This window comes from Dasypus novemcinctus, chromosome 11 (assembly GCF_030445035.2).
Source record: "Dasypus novemcinctus isolate mDasNov1 chromosome 11, mDasNov1.1.hap2, whole genome shotgun sequence".
Taxonomy (NCBI): domain Eukaryota; kingdom Metazoa; phylum Chordata; class Mammalia; order Cingulata; family Dasypodidae; genus Dasypus; species Dasypus novemcinctus.
In genome coordinates, this window is record NC_080683.1 from 76,572,201 (window position 1) to 76,592,628 (window position 20,428).

The following is a 20,428-nucleotide window of genomic DNA, read 5'->3' on the forward strand; positions in this document are numbered from 1 at the left end:
TAACTCAACTCTTTCTAATCCAAGTTCTAAATCGCCCCCATTCGCGCTGGCGCAGTAGGTATGTGGCGGCGGTGAGGGCACGGAGAGATCCCGGCTGTGATTTAGCTTAGAGACAGTTTGCTTGAAAGCAGGGCTTTAGCAGGATGAGTTTTGGTATGTTTCGGGGATGGGCTGAGCCAGGCGTGGAGGGTGGCACTGCGGTGCCAGACTCCGCCAAGGGCTTAACTCTACGAGGGCTGCAGGGAAGGAGGCAACAAAAGGACAAACGCTTTTGTCCAGCAGAGAGAACTGGTCTTCGAGGACGCAGAACCTCTCTCCTTCGGGGCCTTAGGAATCAGGGTTTGGAGTGCTGCTTAAATGGGGTCTGCTCGGGTTCAGGGCAAAGCCGTGGGATCCCACCTGCTCCCCTTCAATTGGTTTGAAAATTATCTCCCAGACCCAGGGCGCCTGGCCTCTTTCCGCGCAGCTTCACTTAAACTTCTTCGCGAATCGCTGCTCGCCAACTTCCTCTGGGGGGAACTGCTGCTTAAGGCCTTGTCTCTAGTAAATATTGTAGGGCCGAGGATAAAATAGGAACGGTATTGAATAGAAGCTGACTTTTCCGACCCAGAGGAGCGGAAATCGGGGGTTATTTGTAGAACCTAATCGTTTCTTTTGAGAAGCGAGGGGAGCCTGGTGCACTCACCACCCGCAGCCTCTCCCGGGAAACTGCGGGAAGACTCGGCGACTCAGGCGCGCCGCACCGCACCGCACCACCTCCGGCCTTTAGAAAAGCCCTCCAGAGACCTTGGACGGGCGACCGCCCGATTGGGGATGCTCCCAGGTTCCTTTCATCAATCTTTGAGCTGCGACCTCAGGTTAGACGCCCACCAGATCTCAAAGTCAACTTCTGCTGTTTGCAGAATTGAGAGTTCAGGAACCTTGGGACAGGAGTGGAGGGCTGGGGTGAGAGGCGCGTCTACCCTTAAGGCGCCTGATGGATACAAAGACGCCCCCCCGACCCCCTCACCCTCGGGAGAAGTCCCTTTCTGCCGCGGGAGGCAGGCACCAAGGCGCAGTGACTCCGGGGGTCCTAGCAGCCCTAGGGTTCCCATTTGTGTGTGTGCTCTAGAGGTGGGGGCGGGAGACAAACAGGTCATGATCTGCCTCGCAAACCTCAAAGGGAAATGGCAGTAGTTGGACTAAGGGTAGGGAGGAGCACTTCGGAGATTACCAGCTGCTCACCAAGCCCTGGCAGCGGAGAAGTTTGGTTGCTATGGTTTTAGAGAGCTATAAAAGCCCTCATCCAGAAACAAACGCGCTCAGCCTTCTGTATCCGTGTTGTCACTACCCAGGGTCAGGCACATTTCAGGGCGATTTGCATCATTCCCTGAAAGAACGTCTCTGTCCCGGTCCCCCATTCCCCGCAGGCGGGGTGCACACGACGGGCGAAGTCCCTGCCCGGGAGTTCGCAAGGGTCGAAGTACAGGAACGCCCAGATTCTCGCGCGCTCTCCCTTGAAGTCCAGAGGCGAGCCCTATGCCCTGGTGGTCGCGCCGGCCCAGGCAGCGCAGGGACCGCAGGGAAAGAAGTGCGGCGCCTTTAAAGCGAGAGGCGAGGAACCCCCGCCAGGAGGCGTGTCCGTCTCCGCTGCCGCCGCCGCTCCTCTCCGGTCTAGGTCTCGGCCGCCGCCGTCACCGTCACTCGCGCTCGGCGCCAGCGGCTGCGCTGCTCAGCCCCGGGAGCCGGGGACTTCCCGCCCGACCTCCGCCAGCGGCCCCTCCCCGAGGACTACCCCGCCCCCTACCTGTCCCCCTCGCCCCTAGAAGAAGGTAAGGACTTCCCCGGTGTGGGCTTGGCTCCGGGCTTCCTCCCGAGGTGTGTGTTCCCTGGAGGACGGGAGAGACAGGGGTGGGCGAGGGGCTTTCTCCGCCTGTAGAGAAGGAAGAAGGCAAACAGCTGTGCAGAGGAGCCTGGTTCGCTGGTGGCTCCCTCTGGACCGACTCGGGGAGAGTGGCTTTGTCCTGCTCGTCTCAGCCGATTCCCGTCAAGGATGCATGCAACTGGCTACAGGCGCTTGCGTTCTCCACATAACATAATGTAATAAGTGGACGTGTCAGGAAGTGGCTTCAGCGACTGGGACTCACTGGAGGCGAAGATAGTGAGACAGATGGCAAGAAGCTGTGTGCTGACTGTGGGTCTGACGAACTTCTCAGTCTTCCTTCCATCCACCCACCCTTCCATCAGTCCTGCTCCTTAGTTTTGTGCTGAGGAGGTAAAGACATTCATTTTAACCGGCGCCGGTGTCTAGAGCTCCTGAAAAAAGTCAGAGGGCATTCCAATAGGGTAAGAGGGACTGAATGGTGCTGCTAGGGTATATAATAAATATCAAGAACTTTTAACAACCACCACTCCCTGATATGTTTACCTTCAAGGAGATAGGGTTTCTTTAGCAAGCAACATGACCAAGCTGCGGCTTCTTTATCTAAGAATCTATGATTTCCAGTTTAGGGAACAGGGGATATTAGAAAACTTTCTAGTACCATCCTTTTGGTAACACACAGATTATCTTCTATCATTTCCTCCTCTTCTTACTGTAAGTATTCTGTCATCAGAATTTGGATTAATGATTATTTTCATTTCGTAAGAGATGATTGATTCATTTGCTTTTAAGTAATCTGTAGTTTAGAAGCTAGAAGATATGCAATAGTAGTTAAATCTTAATTTATCTAAGTTCATTTAACCTATGGCTTTTTAAAGAGTCCATTTTTGTAACCTGCAGGGCAGTTAGCAACTTCCTCCCAGTGGCCTTAGAAACTTATTTAAAAAACAAACAAAAAATGAAACACTCAGGAGGAAGATAATAGAGAAATTAGTGATGTTATAGGTCTTACCTATTTGTTTTCTTCTGTTGAAACCCACTGAAGATTACAGACTGAAGTTAAAAAAAAAAAGACCCAGAACATGTAAATCTAGTCCAATTCAATTCCTTAATTAAGATACCCTTCTTTCTGGCATCTAAAAATTAATTCAAACTCTAATTGCCATTAATCATAAGTGCAGTAGAATGTTAGTGGAACAACTAATATGTATTCAGAATCACAAGGGATTGCATTGCATTCTTAGTCAGGAAGAATGAAGTGTAAGTGCAACAGTGTAGTCTTAACTGAAATCAGCCCTGAGTTTGTTCTCTGGCACCTTTAATGCCACGGATGGGGAGGCTGTTTATTTTAGCTAAGCAGCAATACAACAGACCACTTGCATAGAAGAATGGGTCAGGTGTTATAATATGAGGTCGTCTCAAATGTCACATAACAGCAGGACTTCAGTGACAAGTGAAGTGGAATCCTTAGTAAGAATCTCATGAGGAAAAAAAAGTATGGATACAGCATGGAAGAACCTTTGAAATTCAGGTTGTCCTGGGATATATATTTGCTGTTTCCTGTGAAAGGTACAGATAGGTATTGTCTTTTTAAATGTTGTGTTATAAGGATTATTACACATTTGTACATGTCCCAGCAGGTGGCAGTTAACTAGAATAAGATTCATTTTCACTGGAGGAATAGGAAACTAAAATTGCTTCTCAAGTAATAGTGCCCAAGAATAATGGTCATTAGTGTCAGCAAATATAAAAATACAGTGAAAGATGAAGCTAATGACATTTTTTGTTGTTGTTGGGACAAGCTTTGCATGAACATGCTATGCATTTTCTTCTTCGATAATTTATCATACGCCTTCTCTTTATGTCAGCCTCCTGTGGTATTTTTTGAGGCTTACTTTTAGACACAGGTATTCTCTGCATGTGCATATATGTATGCATTTGCAGTTTATTATCTCTCCTTTGACCTTGGAACCTACAGAGCTTTGCTTCTAGAAATAAAGATTGCCATATGGTTTAAAATGAGAAAAAAGCAATTGAGACCATGGAATAAGGTGTATAAATTCAGTATTACTAATTATAAATGCCAATAGTGGTATTTTTTCTTTAAGAAAAGGGCAAATTACAGATTGACACAATTTTTAAGGAGTTAAATCTGATCAGTGAGATACAGTATAATAGTTGACTTTATCAACCATTCATTTAGTTCAAGACCTTGATGAATGGTATCAGTATTGGGGAGGAACTTATAGTAATTTCAAAATTGCTTATTATAAGGTATCTTATACCACTAAATCATTATTATGTTGCAGTATTCGGGAGGTAATTTAGTCCCCACCTCCCTTTTTTTTTGTCTTGAAGAGTGAGTGAAGTTTAATGAAAAAGAAAGAGAATTAATCTGAATATTCTTCTAACAGATGGAAATCTGGAGGTGGAGAATTTCAAGGCAATAACTAATTGTACACTTTGGAAAGTCTTTAGCCAATGGATATTGACAGCATGTTTTTCAGTATTCTGAATTCTTGGGTCTTTCAGGCAAAAATTTTTTTTTTTTGCATTGAAAAGAAGCATCTTACCGCCCATGAGGGAACTCACAGTTAATGTGATAGTATGCCCCAGGAAGGGTGACTATTAACAGCATATCCTGGGAATGTCAAGCAATCCCAGTAAGTCATACTGAAAAATACACAGAACACAGTTGACAAAACAGTCCCCTTGACAATGTGAACAATGAAGAATTCAAATTCTCTGGTTCTGTGAGAAATCTGAACATTATCACTTCAAATAACATACTCATACAATGTAGTGCTTTCAGTGTGCTTACTCCAGAATTAATCCTTGCCGGGAGCGCTGTCCGCGGTCCTGAAGAAAGGTCGTCTCCTGTCTTGCAGAAGTTCCAACAGGACAGGTGCACTTCCTGTATATAGTGTTGACATCTTTTAGGTGAGGTGATGGCTTAAATGAAAGTAAATTAGCATATGTGCAAAATTTATTCTTTGGGGGCCAATTATAGTAAGAAAAATTCATACTGTTTAATTTACTGTGTAAGAATTTCATGAATCTGAAAACTTGACATTTCACATTTCTGACTAGGCAGTCATTAAATAACTCCACAAAACTAAATAGTTTAGAATTATACCTTTTAGTAGATAATTTTCAACTGTAATCTCAAATGCCATTATGTTATCAGAATATAGGGAAAAGAAGTTATGGTACATCTTGCTTTCTTAGATTCCATTAAATGTCAGCTACTCTGCAAATTTACAATATTTTGATTAGTCACAATAGAATATGTTATATTTAGGCAGTAGATATCAATTATATTGGTAGATGAAAAATACTAAAACTAAGACTATCTATTGTTTCCCTGGTGGTCATTATCTCTACTACAATCGAAAACAAAATGTTCAAATAGAATGGAATAAATGAGACTGCAAATACAAGACAGAACACGTTGAATTGTACATGTTTTACAAGAGATATTTTAAACATGGACTGAAGGAGTCGCTAGATACCCTTGAATTTTGTACTAGGTGTTCCTTTTAAAGTGCTCAAATAGTCAAATTATTTGATTGAATTGCCTGCTAGACTGCAGAACTAGCCATTCATGATACTTATTTTTGACACTACAGTTATGCCTCCATCTTAAAAAAAAGGGCCACTTGATGCCTTTTCAAAGTGTAGGCTTCTTTTCAGTTAGTATTTTACAACATCTTAAGAAAATGTGGATTGAAAATATCACTATGGTGCAATGAAAACATTCAGGTTTTCTTGCTATTTGGGGGAAATATAAAAAGATTTAAGTAATACTCATTTCATCCCTTGTTTTAAAAAACTGATACTCTTCAAATAGGTTATGAGTTTATATATTTTTCCATAAGCTTTAACCTATAGGGAAAGTGCCCTGTTAGGTGTTTATAATAAAAAAGGGATTAATTGTAAGAAACAGGTTCAACAGTTTGCCTTTTATGCTGTTTAATCATTTAAAAATACTAACAGTGATACATGTATTACTAATTGTGTTAGTTTTGCTTCCTAATATAAAATATTAGCATTACATATTTTTATCTGTGTGCTTTAAGGTGAGCATATTACCTATTTTCAACAAAGAGTATGTATTTTTATGTTGAAAGAAAATCTATTTTTATACTTTTTCTTGAATAAATAGCTACTTTTAAAAGCCAAATCAATCACTACCTGAGCACTCTAACTAAATATTCCAACAAGAAAATTAGCAGATGATAAAGCATTTTTGGTACTAGGTATTGTTCAAACTATGATCCCACATTCCACCTCTTAAATTAAAAAAAAAAAGTTCAGAAAACCAATATCAGAAGCAATTTGAACATAAGTTATTGAACTTTTTGAAATTTGCTGCATCAGTTCAATCATTATTGTCTTTTATGTATGCATAATTATCTTAGATGGAATGAAAATGCTTAAGAAATATTCCTAATATTCCTGTTTCACTCCCCCCCCCCCCCCGAAAGTCCACTTGAAGAAATTTCTCTTTATTCCTAGGTTGTAATGAAGAAATGTCCCATGCAAGGTTTTAAAGACTTCATTTACCTCTCCAATTTCATTCCAATCTATTCATTGCTGGCAAAAATAAAAATGTATAAATAAGATTCTTTTTAAATCTAAACAGGTTAGATTTTTCAGTAAATTGCATCGTCTTAGGCTACTTCCTTTTAAACAACTCCTATGCAAAGTGACTTCAACTTAGGTAGTCATCTATTAAAATTCATTAGTTGATTGTAACAAGTTTACTGCACACACCAGTTACACTCTTAGCAAGGACTTATTGAAAATAAAAGCATTTTTCTCCCCGTCAACCCGACTTCTTCTTTGCAACTTAAGGTAGGCGATCAGATCGGTTGCATAATAGATATTAGGATGCTCCCTGGCAGAGTGCCTTAAGAGGCGAGCAGCTATCTCAATTTTTCTCACTTAATCTTGGCTTAACGTCAGAAGCTGTGCAGCAGTGCAGTAGAATAGGGCCTGGCAAAACCTTTGCGAGCAAAGCGCCTTTTGTGCTGGGACTGTGGCTTGTTATCGATACGTCTGCCGTTTCCAGGGATAAATTTCCCCGTTGATTTTCCTCCTCCTCTGCTTCCCTAGGTTCGCGCGGCCGGACATTGTGGGTGTGCGGGCTGGATTTCTCTCGGATGCTTCCCAAGTAACATGGATGTCCCACCATCCCTTGCAGTGGAAGGTTGCTCCTTGGCGCAGTGAGTGAAGAACATGCAGCGATTGCTAATGGGTTTGGGAAGCGTAGACTCCTTCCTCTCTCTGTGACCATGCCGTGATCGTGTCTGCGGCCACCACTCGACGCATCCTCATTCCTGCCGGAACCGGGAGCGTAACGTTAGACCGGGGAAGTGGGTGCCGCGCGTGTGGAAACAGAAACACCATGAAGATTATTTCCCCGATTCTAAGTAATCCAGTCTTCAGGCGTACCATTAAACTACTGCTCTGTTTACTGTGGATTGGATATTCTCAAGGAACCACACATGTACTAAGATTTGGTAAGATTCCCCCGCTCCCCTCCATCGCTTGGAATTGGGCTCCGAGGCAGCCGGATGTAAACAGAGGATTCGCTCTGCCTGGCGGTGGGCTCCGTGCTTTCCGAGCTGTTCACTGCTCCATCGCCTCCCCGGGGCTTAAGGAACCCCCCGTGCTTCTCTTGTATTTTTCTAGCCGCGGGAGGATGAAGGGAGTGCCAGTGTGTAGTAGTGGTCGCTGCATTACTTCCATAGTAACCTACCACAGAGCTGGTGATGACTCTGGGGGCACGGTCGGCCGCCGTGCCTCCTGTCTCCACCGGAGTCTCCCGGGCTCCGCGGGCTGCGCTGTAGGCGCAAACGTGAGCGCTGGGGCTGCACGCCTCCCAGTTTGTAGGGTTGATGAGTTAATATCTGGTAACTCTGGCGAGTTGGGACTGTCCGCTTGCTCTTAGTAGCCTGACGCGCAAATGAAAGGCGCTAGCCCTTTTGATTTTTTAAAAAAATTCTTTTGCCAGGAAAAAAAAAAAAAATTGGGGGGGGGGGGGGGGGAGTAATTTCAGCGTTTTTCCAGTCCCTGGCACCTTAACCCGGACGCGGAGCTTTAAAAAATATTGCTATAACGTTTAAGATACTACTTAAGGGGGAGTCTGCTGCTCAGCCTGAGCGACATAGCCTTATGATAAGAAAGGCTTTTTTTTCGGTTTGTTTTTGTTGGCTTGCTTTTTAACGTGAGAGTTCCAGTATCACAGCCATTCACTGTGCGTCCCGGACTAATAAATCATTAACGGCAGTGGTGGTTAGCGTGTGTCTCCAATTCTGCATCTCTATCTTATGCTGGCGTGATAAAAGAGCCTAAGCAGCGGTTATATTTTAGGGGAATTTGTCGCTTTTCTCAGGAATCAAGAACTCCTTAGAGCTCAAAGGAAAAACGAACATAGGACTCTGGTGAAAACCTTGCTCAGAAGGTCTGCTTGGAGGAAATGAAGCGTGGGCAGTGCTCAGCGGCTCTAGATGGCCAATGGAGTGAGTTTTAGCAGGTACAGAACTAGTTAGGGAAAGTTCCCTAAAGTAGATAAGTGAGAGGTGAGACAGCCAAGTAAGTAAATGCTCCCACCGTGGGGGTCTCCTTTGACAATTCAAGTGGATTTAGACCAGAGAGTGCTGGAAACCCTGTAATCTCAAGTATGTCTTTGGGATAAAAGCAGATACATTGTCTCTTAGTCAAATTCAAATGTAAGAATCATCACCTACATCTATTATATCAACAGCATCTTTTGTCTTTCCTTTCTCCCATATGCTTTTACTCAAACGATAAAATTCACCATTTCTCCTAGGCTTTGTGGAACCAAGGTAGGAATACTTTTCATATATTAAGAAAGGGATCCCCCATCATCTTCCTCCCCTTCAGCTACCTATGCCTGAGGCAAGACTGGTCATGACAAAAAAAAAACACAATGGATTATGAATTCTTGAATTCCTACTGTTGTTTTCCTATCTTCTTCATGCCTTTAGACTGTACTTAGCATGTTGCTCTTAGCAACAAGCATCTACAAGAATGCTTGTTTCTTTGGATGGGTTTAAACAGATTCTCATATCACTGCAAGTGTGTGTGTGTGTGTGTGTGTGTGTGTTTGGCAGTTCTGTTTCAAGTTCCATAAATGCTATAGTCTGGTAGTTTGTTGAATATTTTGAGTAGCACAACCTACTTATTTGGAATACAATGTGGCTTCTGATGGGTGTTTGTGAATGAATGTGCATTGGTAACCGGGTGGGGGAAGAAAAGATTTGAAGGTGGAAAACTGCCACCAAAACTGTAAAGATTTAATTATTGCTCCTCTGGCCTTGCAGCACAATATTTGCTGAATCATTAGATTGTTATATTCGCTGATCATTTCATATCTTCCTATTTAAAAATCTTGGGGACTGTAGAAGAGTGCATAGAAGCTTTCCAAAAAAGCAGATACATACACAAAAATACATTTTCCTAGACCTTTCTTAACTAATAATGTCCCTCCTAAGAAACAAGGTGCCAGGTAAAGAGCTCCCCCCACCTGCCCTTTGATACCCCAAATCAACCGCTCAATTTTATACATAGCTTATTTTCTCCATTAACTTCAAACATCTTCCATGTGGATATCCATTTTCTCTGATTTCTGACCTGAGTTGTGGGAAAGGACTGTATACGTTCTAATCCCTGGAACATTTCCCTTTTGGGGCTACTTTGATGCATTGATCGGAGTTTTATTTTCTTCTGGGAAAACATGTTTTGAGAGTAGTGGATGGTTGGATAAGCGCGTATAAGCCATTTTTGAGAAAGCTTATAATCACCTTTGGCTCAAAAGGCGAACCAGAGCTTCATCCCTGATCCCATGCCTTGGAAGGAAAGGGGTTGGAGTTGCTGGTGTAGCAGCTGCCCCTGGGCGGTGGCGGGCCGCCTCTGCTCGGGAGGCGCCTGTGAGCGCCACCCCCTCCTCCCTGTGAGGCTTGGAGCTGTCAGCCCCGCGCCTCCGCCGCGGTGCTATGGCAACCGCTGGAGCCAGGCCGGGCGGCCGCCCCAGTCCCCCAGCCCAGCTGGTGGTGGAAATACAAGGTCAGGGGCTCGCTGCTGTTGTTCCCCCGCACCCACCACGGTGTGACTCGACCCTGCACCCTCCTGTCAGTCTGTGGAGAGAAGTGAAGTTTCCACCCAGGGTGCTGGCCCTCGTCTCCCTCTTCCGTCTTAAGCGCGCGCCGGCACACACACACACACACACACACACACACACACGTGAACAATTACGCTCTCTCCAAGGAAGTCTGCAACTTTGACACAACGAACTCTTCTCTAGTGCCCAAGAAAACTTGTGCAATAGCTCAGAAACATCTCTGTCCGAATCTCCCTCTCCCCCTTCGGCCTGGCTCCCGCCGGGCAGCGCACCCCGGAAACTCTTACGCAGCCACTTAGCAAACCTCCCAGGGAGGTCTCGGGAGCGCCGACACTAGAGCGCTTTCCCGGAGCTTTGAGACCGTCCGGAGCTAGGGCGGAAGCGATCTGAGGGTTAGCCAAAGAGTCAGCAACTCGCAGGCGGGCGGGCGGGCGCCTTGCCTGGGTGGCGGTGGTCTCCCAGTCTTCGACCCTGGCTCAGTACAGCTTGGCTTCTCCCGGGCGTCCACCCAGAGAACATGTTGTCGGTGGCAAAGTGCAACTCGAACGGTTAGAAGGTCAGTTCCCCAGCCCCAGACCGAGTCCGACGTCCTCTGGACGGCTTTTCTGCGGAGTACGACATCCCAGCCAGACGTCCCAGCCAGGCCTCCCCTAAGCGCTCGCGCTTCGGGGTGCTGCGCGTCCCCGCCCTGTGTAAAGCAGGGACCTTTGTTTCTCCGCAGCTGCCTCTCCGCCTGCGGCAGAAGACGAAGGCGGAAGGTTTCCATCCGCGGGGGCGTGGTCCCTAATTCCAAGGTTTCTCAGTTGAGTTTGCGGTTTGGCGGTACTTGAACGTTTCTTTTTTTGTCACTTTAGCGGGATCTTCTCTTCTGGGTGCATTCCTGGCCGCTCCGCTGCTGGGGAAGCGTGGGTGGCAGAGTAACCGGCCCTGCGAGGCTCTGGCCAGGGTTGGCCTCAGCCTCGCAGTCTGGAGTCTTTAGCATGTTTACGCATCTTCTCTAAGAAATCACTCCAAACTCGCCGCTTGTTTACGATCTTTAAGGTCAGGTTGTTTTTCAGAGTTTTTTGAACTAGAATTTAGCAAAGACGTCAGCATAAACTTGCTCCCTAACTCTTAGGCAACTTTTCCGGAACAGTCTTTTCTGAGGAGCTGCGCATATGCTAGGCCACAGCCTCCCTTCTGATGTTTCCACCTAACTTCTCTCATAAGCAAACCCACAGAGTGTCTTTGATAAAAGGTTTTCCAGTGGAGGTCTTCCCTCCCTCCTCTCACAGAGCCCTGGCCAAGCGTCCCTGGCACGGCGCGCAGTCATCTCCAGGCGCTCACGCAGAAGGTAAAGGCAGCTTGGGGACAGCCCAGAAGTTAAACCCTGCGACGTGGGAGAAAACGGAGAAAAGTTCCTATGGAAATACCCCTATTTTTCCAGGCATCTCGTGTGCTCCCAGATATAATAATTAGTAGCAGATGTACTACAATATCTAGTAGTGTGAGGGAATTGACTGAGCTTGCAAGCCGTCACTCTCTCCAAGTTCTTTGAAAGCGCTCCTTCTTCCTTTGGGAGGTGAGGTGGGCGGGCTGGAGGAGTGGCCTTACATCTGGTAGCAGGAAAACTGACTCCTGGGAGGCGGGGATAGGGGAGTATTTGGGGCTATTCTGTAACAGTAGAAGCCCAAACATCTGCTCAGCTGAGCTCTGGAAAGGAAGCGGGGAAATATTTCCAAGAATCGCCAACACAACGACCACGCTTTGAAAAAAAAATCTGTTTCTTTTTTCTCATAAGTTCGTACTTATTTTTAAAGCTTCAAAGAATAACTCTGATGTGATAGATCTATCATCGGAGTCACAATCGTTTCAGAAACCGACTGAAAAATGATCTTTTCGTTCTCTAGAAATAACACTCTACCTTCACCCAGACTCAGGGAACTCAACACACTTTCAGGCTTTGTGAGGTTGTCTTTCAGAAGAGAACAAGGGTTTATATAGCAGTAGACATTTCTTCATATAAGCTCTGCTTTTGGTTTAATTCAGGTGATGATTGCAGTGTGTTCATTCCCTGAATTCTCAACTGACACTGTTTCAACATTTACTCAGCTCAGGAAAGTTAATGTAAAATGCTCCCACACAAAGGACGAAAATACCATAGAACAAACTTGGACTTATTGATTATCAGAGACTTTTCAAGTCTATTCACCATTAAATTAAGTGGGGTGTGTGCTAATGATGACATTCTCATCAATGCCACTTAATAATCATAATTTCTGAGAAAGGATATGCTTTGTTGTTGTATGGTTAGAAATTTAATGTTAAAGTGAGAATAATAATTTCAGTTCCCCCTTCTGTTCTTAGTACTTAACTGTGTTATGGTAGCTCCAATTACACTTATTTCCTGGAAATAATTGATGACTGTTTTTACATATCAGGGCAGAAAGTAGTTGATTGTCTTTCCACTGTGCTATACTTAAATCATTAATCTACTGCATGCATAATAACTGGGGTTTGTAGGAGATCTTAGTTGCTCCTCAGTTGAATGATTAGGTATATTGAAATGTAGGTGTTGATTGTTTTGCATTTGGGTGGTGAAGCTTTTCTATGGCTTTCAATTTGTTGTTCAGTTATCAAGTGCTAGAAGTGTTTCAAATGAATCCTAAACCCTACATCTTAGCATGAATGGTAAGGTCAAAAGCCTCTCAAAGGGAAGGAAGTAGGTGCACATCATCATTATTGACTGGTCTAGATTAAGCACTGAAGAGGAAGATTTCAATCTGATAACATCATAGGGCTTCCTGTTTTTCTTTACTGCTTCTGCTGACAATTTTGTAAGGTAATTAAATTGGCTGATTGAAGTCACAGTGGTCATGGGGCGATAAAGACCATTTGGATTTAATGGAATTTAAAACAACAGAGCACTGAACACAACTCTTACCGAACAAGAATTTTAATGGCCCATTCAGGGTGCTGACTAAATAGAACGCCCTTAACAAGTTTAATTGAAAGGGCAAGGCAGATTAGCGCAATATAGTCTTTATGGCTGAAGATTGGGGAATTAAAATTATCCCTTTAAAAGACTCATTAATGCATTATCAAGATTTAATGTAGGTTAAATAAGCTTTCTTCAGACCTTCATCATATTCTGTGAACCTAGGTTTAGGACCAAGTTTCACTAAGGAAATATTTTCAAGAACTAGCTTTATAAATGGAATTAAACGTCTCTCTCACTTCAAAAACAAAAGGAATTCTGAATTCTGTGAAAGTATGCAGGGTGTTGAGAGTGTTGTTGATTAATCCTTTTTTTCTATAGTAGAAAAAAACAGATTTGACTTTTCTTTCAAACTTTGAAATTTTTTTCCCTTATAAACTCAACAAAGCTTATCTGAAATATAGAAACTGCAGATGTATGTTCTGTTTCTGTAGTTTCATTGTAATCATAGGCATTTAGCCTATTTTATGTTAACTTTTTAATCCTGTTCTTTTTCTTACTAAAACTTCTGCATTCAGGTGTTTACATTCAGGTTCCTTCTGCTTTAGGAAAAAGGGTGCTTCCTTGCTTTATACTGGGAAAACTAAAGGATGGTCAATCCCTGGGTTGAAAGTCAAACTTCAGTCTCTTAGGAGACTGTTCACCCCTTCAGCTATTTCTTGCCTGTGGAATTGCCTATTCAAGGTTTAGTTCCACTGATTTTTCCAGAAATGCCTGAAACCCAGTTTTTCATATAAAAATGTACCACGTTTAAATTGCACACTGTTTTTAAAAACCCAAACCAAAAGCAGTCAGCAGGTGGGTGTATGCCCAACATTTCCTGGTTTTCACCTTCCTGCTCTCTCCGCATTCTACAGGTTCTCTAAGGCACACATGCTTTTCTCACTCCTCCTCAGTCTCCAAACAAGTAAGACTTATTTTTCTCTGGCCTCCCATACTTATGGTCTAACATTTTATACTTTTCCAATTTCAAAGTGGCAATATCTAATCTGATAAAAGTAATCCATGTTAATGTGAGTGGAAGGTTAGAGACGACTCTCAAAACCTTTCTGTGGGATATTTTATTTGTCCTTTTATATTTGTATCTGGGACTTTGAGACTCCTTTCTAATCACAGCAACATTCAGATACAGAATTTGGTATGGGTTTCTGCCTATAGATTGATTAAAACCCTTTATCTCCTTAATTAAAATTGAGCATTTCTTTCTGGATTTAGTAGCACGCCAGGGCAGTAGCAAGTAGGACCACTGTGTGAAGAGCTGAAGGGGTCTGAAGAGGTTGGGTCTTTCAGATAATTTCCCCACTGATACATGTAATTCTATCATTAATCTTTCTTTTTGGTTAAAATAAGCATTTGCCCTTTTCCTTGGCTTTATTTTAAGACAAGTATATTTTGGAAGGAAGAGCACATATAGTTCCAAAGACTGTAGAGTTTAGATGACTTTATTAGATCATTTGATTCTGTCTGTGACAGAGATGCTTAGATACAAAGGGCACACTGGGTGCCTAAGGGATTGCTGAGTGATTAACAGGGATGTGGAGGGGAGGCTGAGAAAAGGGAAGTCAAATGTCATTTGATGCATAGCCTTTTCTAGATTTACTGCCAGACATCCCAAGGCTTTGGAAATTGATCTTTTTTTTGCTAGTATTTGTCCAAATCTTTAAGCATATGTAATTATTGGAAATAAGCTGTCAGTGAAATTCTTACAGACATATTTCCTCCCATTCAGAAGGATCTTTAAATGATTTTCACAGCTTTTTAAAATCAACAAATTACTTTTTCCATCATTGAACTAAAGCAAGTATTTGAAAGGTTTTGCCCCTAATTCCCTTTTCTGTCTCCAACTCAGTTACTTTACCAGTCCTTGACCTATCACGATGGGAATGACACTCAGCTAAAATGATCAAGTAAGCAAAGCCAATGTAAAGAAATGTTCTGTGTGTGAAGCTTAAATATAATCATAAACATTTGGTCTATTTTATGGTCTTTTTAATCCTACCTTTCTTTTTACTAACAGAAATTTCTGCATTCAGATTATACTTTTTAGTACGTTCAGGTTCCTTCTGCAGAGAAAATGAAATAGAAAATATTTCAGGATGAATGAAAACTATTGAATCCTAAAATGGTCACTCCAGAGGGAAAGATCATGAAGTAGAGTATCCTAAATTTAGTATAGTCTCCTAAATAGTATACTATTTAATATAGTATCCTAAATTGCCCAGGGCAGTTAAGTAGTTTGTTCTAGTCACAGATAATACCTGATTTTAGACCAAAACATAAGTATCCTGACTGCTAGCCTAGTGATATTTTTCACTAAATTATGCTGTTTCCTGGGATAACCCCTGAATGCCTTTAGCTGTTTATCTCCTGTGCTTCACATCAGTTTCAGAAAGAACCATTGGTTTTGGTGGCTCCATTAGGTATTTGTCTACTTTCTTATCATTACTTTCTCTTTTATAGAAGATTACCTCATAGTTTGCTTTTTACCTTTTTATATTTTTCTGTAGCCCTCTCCAATCTATGTTTGTAATAGTTTTCCCTTACCCTCTGTGGCAGTTCAATATTATTTATGAATTTCAAAAAGAGATATATATTGTTTGTAAACTGGTCTTTTCCTGTGGTCATGTTACCTTTTGATTGATTTAAATTCAAAGGCTTTACTTTTACTTGATTAAATCAGTGTTAGGGCTTTGATCATTCGGGCTGCAGGGCTGAGTCCCTGCCCCCTCAGTGGATTATATAAATGGACACACACACAGAAGATACACAGAGGAATAGAGAGAATTCAATAGACAAGGAAGAGGAGAGAACCTGTCAGGTTTGATTCTTTGGCCCCAGGAAGAGAGATGAGCCATTTGCCTGATAGTTTACAGCTGACTTTACTGAGAAGACCAGAACAGCTGAGCCCAGAAAGAAACTAGCCCTCCAACCTACAGCTGAGATCAGAAGAAGCTGGGCCCATGGAGCCTTTTGCAGAAAGAGGAAGGCTGAACCCTTGAAGGCATCGCCTGACATCTTGCTTCAACATGTGGCAACAGATTTTGGTGAGGAAGTACCTCTTATGGTACCTTGAGTTGGACTCTTTAGGACCTTGTAACTATAAGCGTCTACCCCAAATAAATACCCTTTATAAAAACCAACAGATTTCTGGTATTTTGCATTAGCACCCCTTTGGCTGACTAATATACCCTGTGTCCAATTTCTTTTTCCCCATGTTTAGTCATCCAACAGATAGTGATTGGAGCATGTGTCAGGCATTTGGGAATTCTAAGACCCAAATGCCGACCTCAATGAGTTTGTAATCCAAATTAGAAAGAAAAGATAAATATATATTAAAGTGGTACAGAAAATATATTCTATAGTAGTTTAAAGGAAATTATGTGTACTTGGATTTTTTTTAGGAGAGATGGGACTGTGGCTGGGACCTGTAAAAAATACTGTTTTGGGAGAGGGCAGGGAAAATTTTATCATTGATGAAAAACTCAGCATAAGAAAAAGAATTTAAGTAGCAATGAAGAAGGTGTGCTTTGGAATAGGGAATGTGCTAGTCTTGTGGGGAGATGGGTAAGGCTTTGAGTTTTCTGAGCTTTGCCATTTAGATTACAGATTTTGAACTGTTCTCCATAGATACTGGAAAAGCACTGAAGGTAAGAGGATGGGCTGACTTGGTTTGCAACAAGGAGTCAAGTGGTTTCTCAGTTAATTGCTTGCATATTGTGGAGAATAAGCATATCTCTTTTCTCTATCTTGCTGAAATGGGAGTAAAGGATTCATCTTTGCCCTTGATCATTGAAGTGCTTAAGAAATCCTCGGTCTGGAATCACAGATACTTCCTAAACAAAATTCTGAAAGAAATAAAACAATACTTTTTAACACATGGCCAATAAAATGATCAAGCTAGAAAAAGTTGACAGTTATTTTCAACAAAATTATATTGGAGGACAATTTAACATCATATGGTTTTTGCTTCTGTTAAATAAGTCTAGACCCTGTTCATTAAACCTATTGTGCTTTTATTTATTTAGCATGGAACACTTAGATACCTGAATAGTACTTACACATAACAAGCACTCAATATGTATTTGTCTAATTTAATTGAATCATTTTTTGGGAAATAATAACAGCAGTTTATGGTCTTTCATAAATATAAGGATGGCTAAGGGTGTAAAGAGAGAGAGCTAATACGTTAACATTTTCAATTCAACTAAGTATTGAGTGTCTCGAGAAATGCCATTAGCTCTTCGAGGGACGCAATAAATTGGCTCCCAGGAATCCTCAATATTTTATATCTAATTTCAAGTGATTTTCATTACCTGAATTAATCTTATCTATCTAACCAATGTATATTATATAATAAAATTGTTTTAATTAGAATTAAAAATTAAATTTAAAACAATTTTATTAGAATGGAGTCACTGTTTTTTTTTTTAAAGATTTATTTATTTATTTCTCTCCTCTTCCCTCCCCACCCCTGTTGTCTGTTTTCTGTGTCTATTGCTGTGTCTTCTTCTTTGTCCACTTCTGTTGTTGTCAGTGGCACAGGAATCTGTTTCTGTTTTTTGTGTCATCTTGTTGTGTCAGCTCTCCGTGTGTGCAGCGCCATTCTTGGGCAGGCTGCACTTTCTTTCGCGCTGGGCGGCTCTCCTTATGGGGTGCACTCCTTGCACGTGGGGCTCCCCTACGTGGGGGACACCTCTGCATGGCAGGGCACTCCTTGCGCTCGTTAGCACTGCGCATGGGCCAGCTCCACATGGGTCAAGGAGGCCCGGGGTTTAAACCGTGGACCTTCCATGTGGTAGACGGACGCCCTAACCACTGGGCCAAGTCGGCCGCCAGATTCACTGTTAATATATTTTAATTTGACCTAAAACTTGGGATCCCAGATCCTGAATTTAGTGGTTTGAGTCATGAATTTTACTCTTTTACCTCTGTCTCCTAGTGGCCTTGATTTCCCTAGAATGGGATAATACTTGCCATCTGCTTGACTTATGGGGATAATATCAGAAAAGGAAAATATATTGAATTCTGAATTTCTTGTCTGAAAGGTCTTTGAGGTTGAAAGTGTAATGATTTACTGTTTTTGTGTGGAAAAAAATAATATAGCTATCACTAATACACATTTAATGCAACTTTTTAGATGGTGTATAAACATATAAAAGCACTTGTCTTTTCTAAATTTTTCTTGAATATTCTTCCTTGGAATGCATCTGAAGCTATTACAAACACCCAGAAAAGGATTAGTTGGGTGATAGAACAACCTTTCTTATTATTTTGTAGATTTTTAGATATCTGAGCAAGTCTGCAGTTACTTTTTCTCCTTTAAACATCAGGACTTTAACTGGCATTTGGCAGCTAGGGTCTAGGGCAAGATATGGCTATGCTAAACTTTTTAAACAAAGTATCTAGAATGAAGTAAGGAACAAAAATAAAAAACAAAAACAAAAGCAAAATTAATAGGCAAATATTAATAAATCATGTAAAATTCTCTTTTATTTTAAAAAGATAAAATAATATCTATTTTAAAAGAGGTTTTAGACTACAAAAAAGTTACATCAAAGTATAAGGAATTCCCATGTATACCCTCACCCTCCAATGTCCTTCTGTATTAATAACAACTTACATTTGTTACAGTTGATGAATAAATATTGAAGCCTTGCTACTAACCAAGGTCTATAGTTTACATTGTGGTTTACACTTAATTACAATGTCTTAAAATGCCCTATGTTACAACTATTATGCCCTCCCTCCCCTCAGAACCTCTGGCTACCAGTATCTTTATAACAATGTTACATGTTCCATTATTACAATATTAATGCTTACTGTGTCCATGGTTGCATTCCTTCCTTATGTTTGTTCATTCCTCAACCTTCGTTTGGGAATGGTAATGCCTGCTCTGCCTCAGAGTAAGAAAGACTTAGATCTTATGGGGCAGATGGAAAGAGCTGATTTTTGGGGTGAGGGTTGTCCATCATCATCATTTTGTTAGTTGACCTAGGCAACTCTGAATATCTGGAGAGTAGATGTTGGCCACGGCTCTTCTAATATTCTGGTCTCAACTGGCATATAAACCAGACTGAAGATATAAGTCTGTGAGACATATATGTAATGGGTATAGTGCTAATTATAGACTCAAATAAAAGGCATAGAAGAATCATGTGTAGGGAAATTATGAATAAATCTAACTCTGTTCCATTGGGAAAATTGGTTGTCATATATTTCAAGGTAATGCCCACTGACATAGTGCTGATTTCAAGAGGTTGTGTACTTTGCCTTTGGTGCCTGGAAGACTCTAGAGCCCTCAGGAACATCCCTATTTGAGGCTTTGTTCACGGTGGCATATAGTGAGATCTTCCTGAGACCTACTGAAATATAACCTCTGGAATTAGCTCCTGACTCATTTTGAAATCTCTTTTGTACTTGATGTTTGCCCCTTTTGGTCAAGGCCTTTTTCCAAATGTATCACTGTTTGGCATTTGTTATTAATCCCTTGGTGTCAGGGAGTCTTATCCCTGGGAGTTATGTCCCATTCAGGAAGGGGGGTGGGGGGAGGTAGTATGTTTATCTGCTGAGTTTGGCTTAGAGAGAAGTCACATTTGAGTAACAAGGAGGTTTTCAGGAGGTAGTGCTCTCAGGCAATAGTTACTATTAAGCTAACTTTCAATTTTATAAGAATAAGGTTCAGAGTTACATGCATTAATATTGAAGGCTTGACATATTGATCTATTTTGTTTTATTAGGAACTGTTATGTACGCAAGAGATTCTTTCACCTCTATTTGAGAATGTAGCGGACTCTCCAGGAAGGGAATTTATTATTTTGTTATTTATTGTGTTGGTCTCCACCCATTCAGATAACACAAGATGAACACATTGATATTCCATAGAAGCATGCCCCAGGTGCACCCTTTCCCCACACCACATCCCTCCACCACAGACATATTCCCACAATTTTATATTCAACCACAGACCTTCGCCTTCCCAGAGTTTACCTGTTCCTTCCTCCAGCCCTTCCCTCAGTTCCATGGATTGTCCAACCCCCCATCCCCCAATATTGCTCACCCTCACACTGCAGCACTGTGTACCCCATTCACATCCCTGCACCACCATCACCACTATCTACTGTCAAACCACCCCCTACCACTCTATCATATTTTCTGTATAGCTTGAGCATTGGCTTACCACTCTCTACTCCCTTTCTTTCTCCGGGTAACCTATCTTCCAGAATCTATTTCTGTGAGTGTGCTCGACATGCATAGGTCATATCAGTGAGGTAATGCAATATTTGTCCTTTAGTGACTAGCTTACTTCACTAAACATAAGGTCTTTGATATTCATCTATGTTGTCATGTTTCAAAACTTCATTCCTTCTTACAGCTGAGTAATACCCCATTATATGTATATACCACATTTTGCTTATCAGTTCATCTGTTGATGGACATCTGT

At 41.9% G+C, this 20,428-nt stretch overlaps 1 protein-coding gene across 6 annotated transcripts in view; it reads left to right on the forward strand.

Annotated features, from left to right (window-relative positions):
- The first annotated feature begins 273 nt into the window (after nt 1-273).
- Nucleotides 274-20,428, forward strand: part of GRIK2 (glutamate ionotropic receptor kainate type subunit 2) — a 764,129-nt gene continuing 743,974 nt past the window's right edge. For 3 of the 6 annotated variants that reach the window (XM_058307194.2, XM_058307193.2, XM_058307191.1), the window contains exons 1-2: nt 1,300-1,811; nt 6,980-7,386. In XM_058307194.2, coding sequence (XP_058163177.1) covers nt 7,272-7,386 — 115 coding nt within the window. In that variant the 5' untranslated portion in view covers nt 1,300-1,811; nt 6,980-7,271. Of the gene's footprint in view, nt 858-1,299; nt 2,326-6,979; nt 7,387-20,428 lie in introns of those variants that run through there. The other 3 variants (XM_071218609.1, XM_071218610.1, XM_058307192.1) reach the window with 3 other exon arrangements.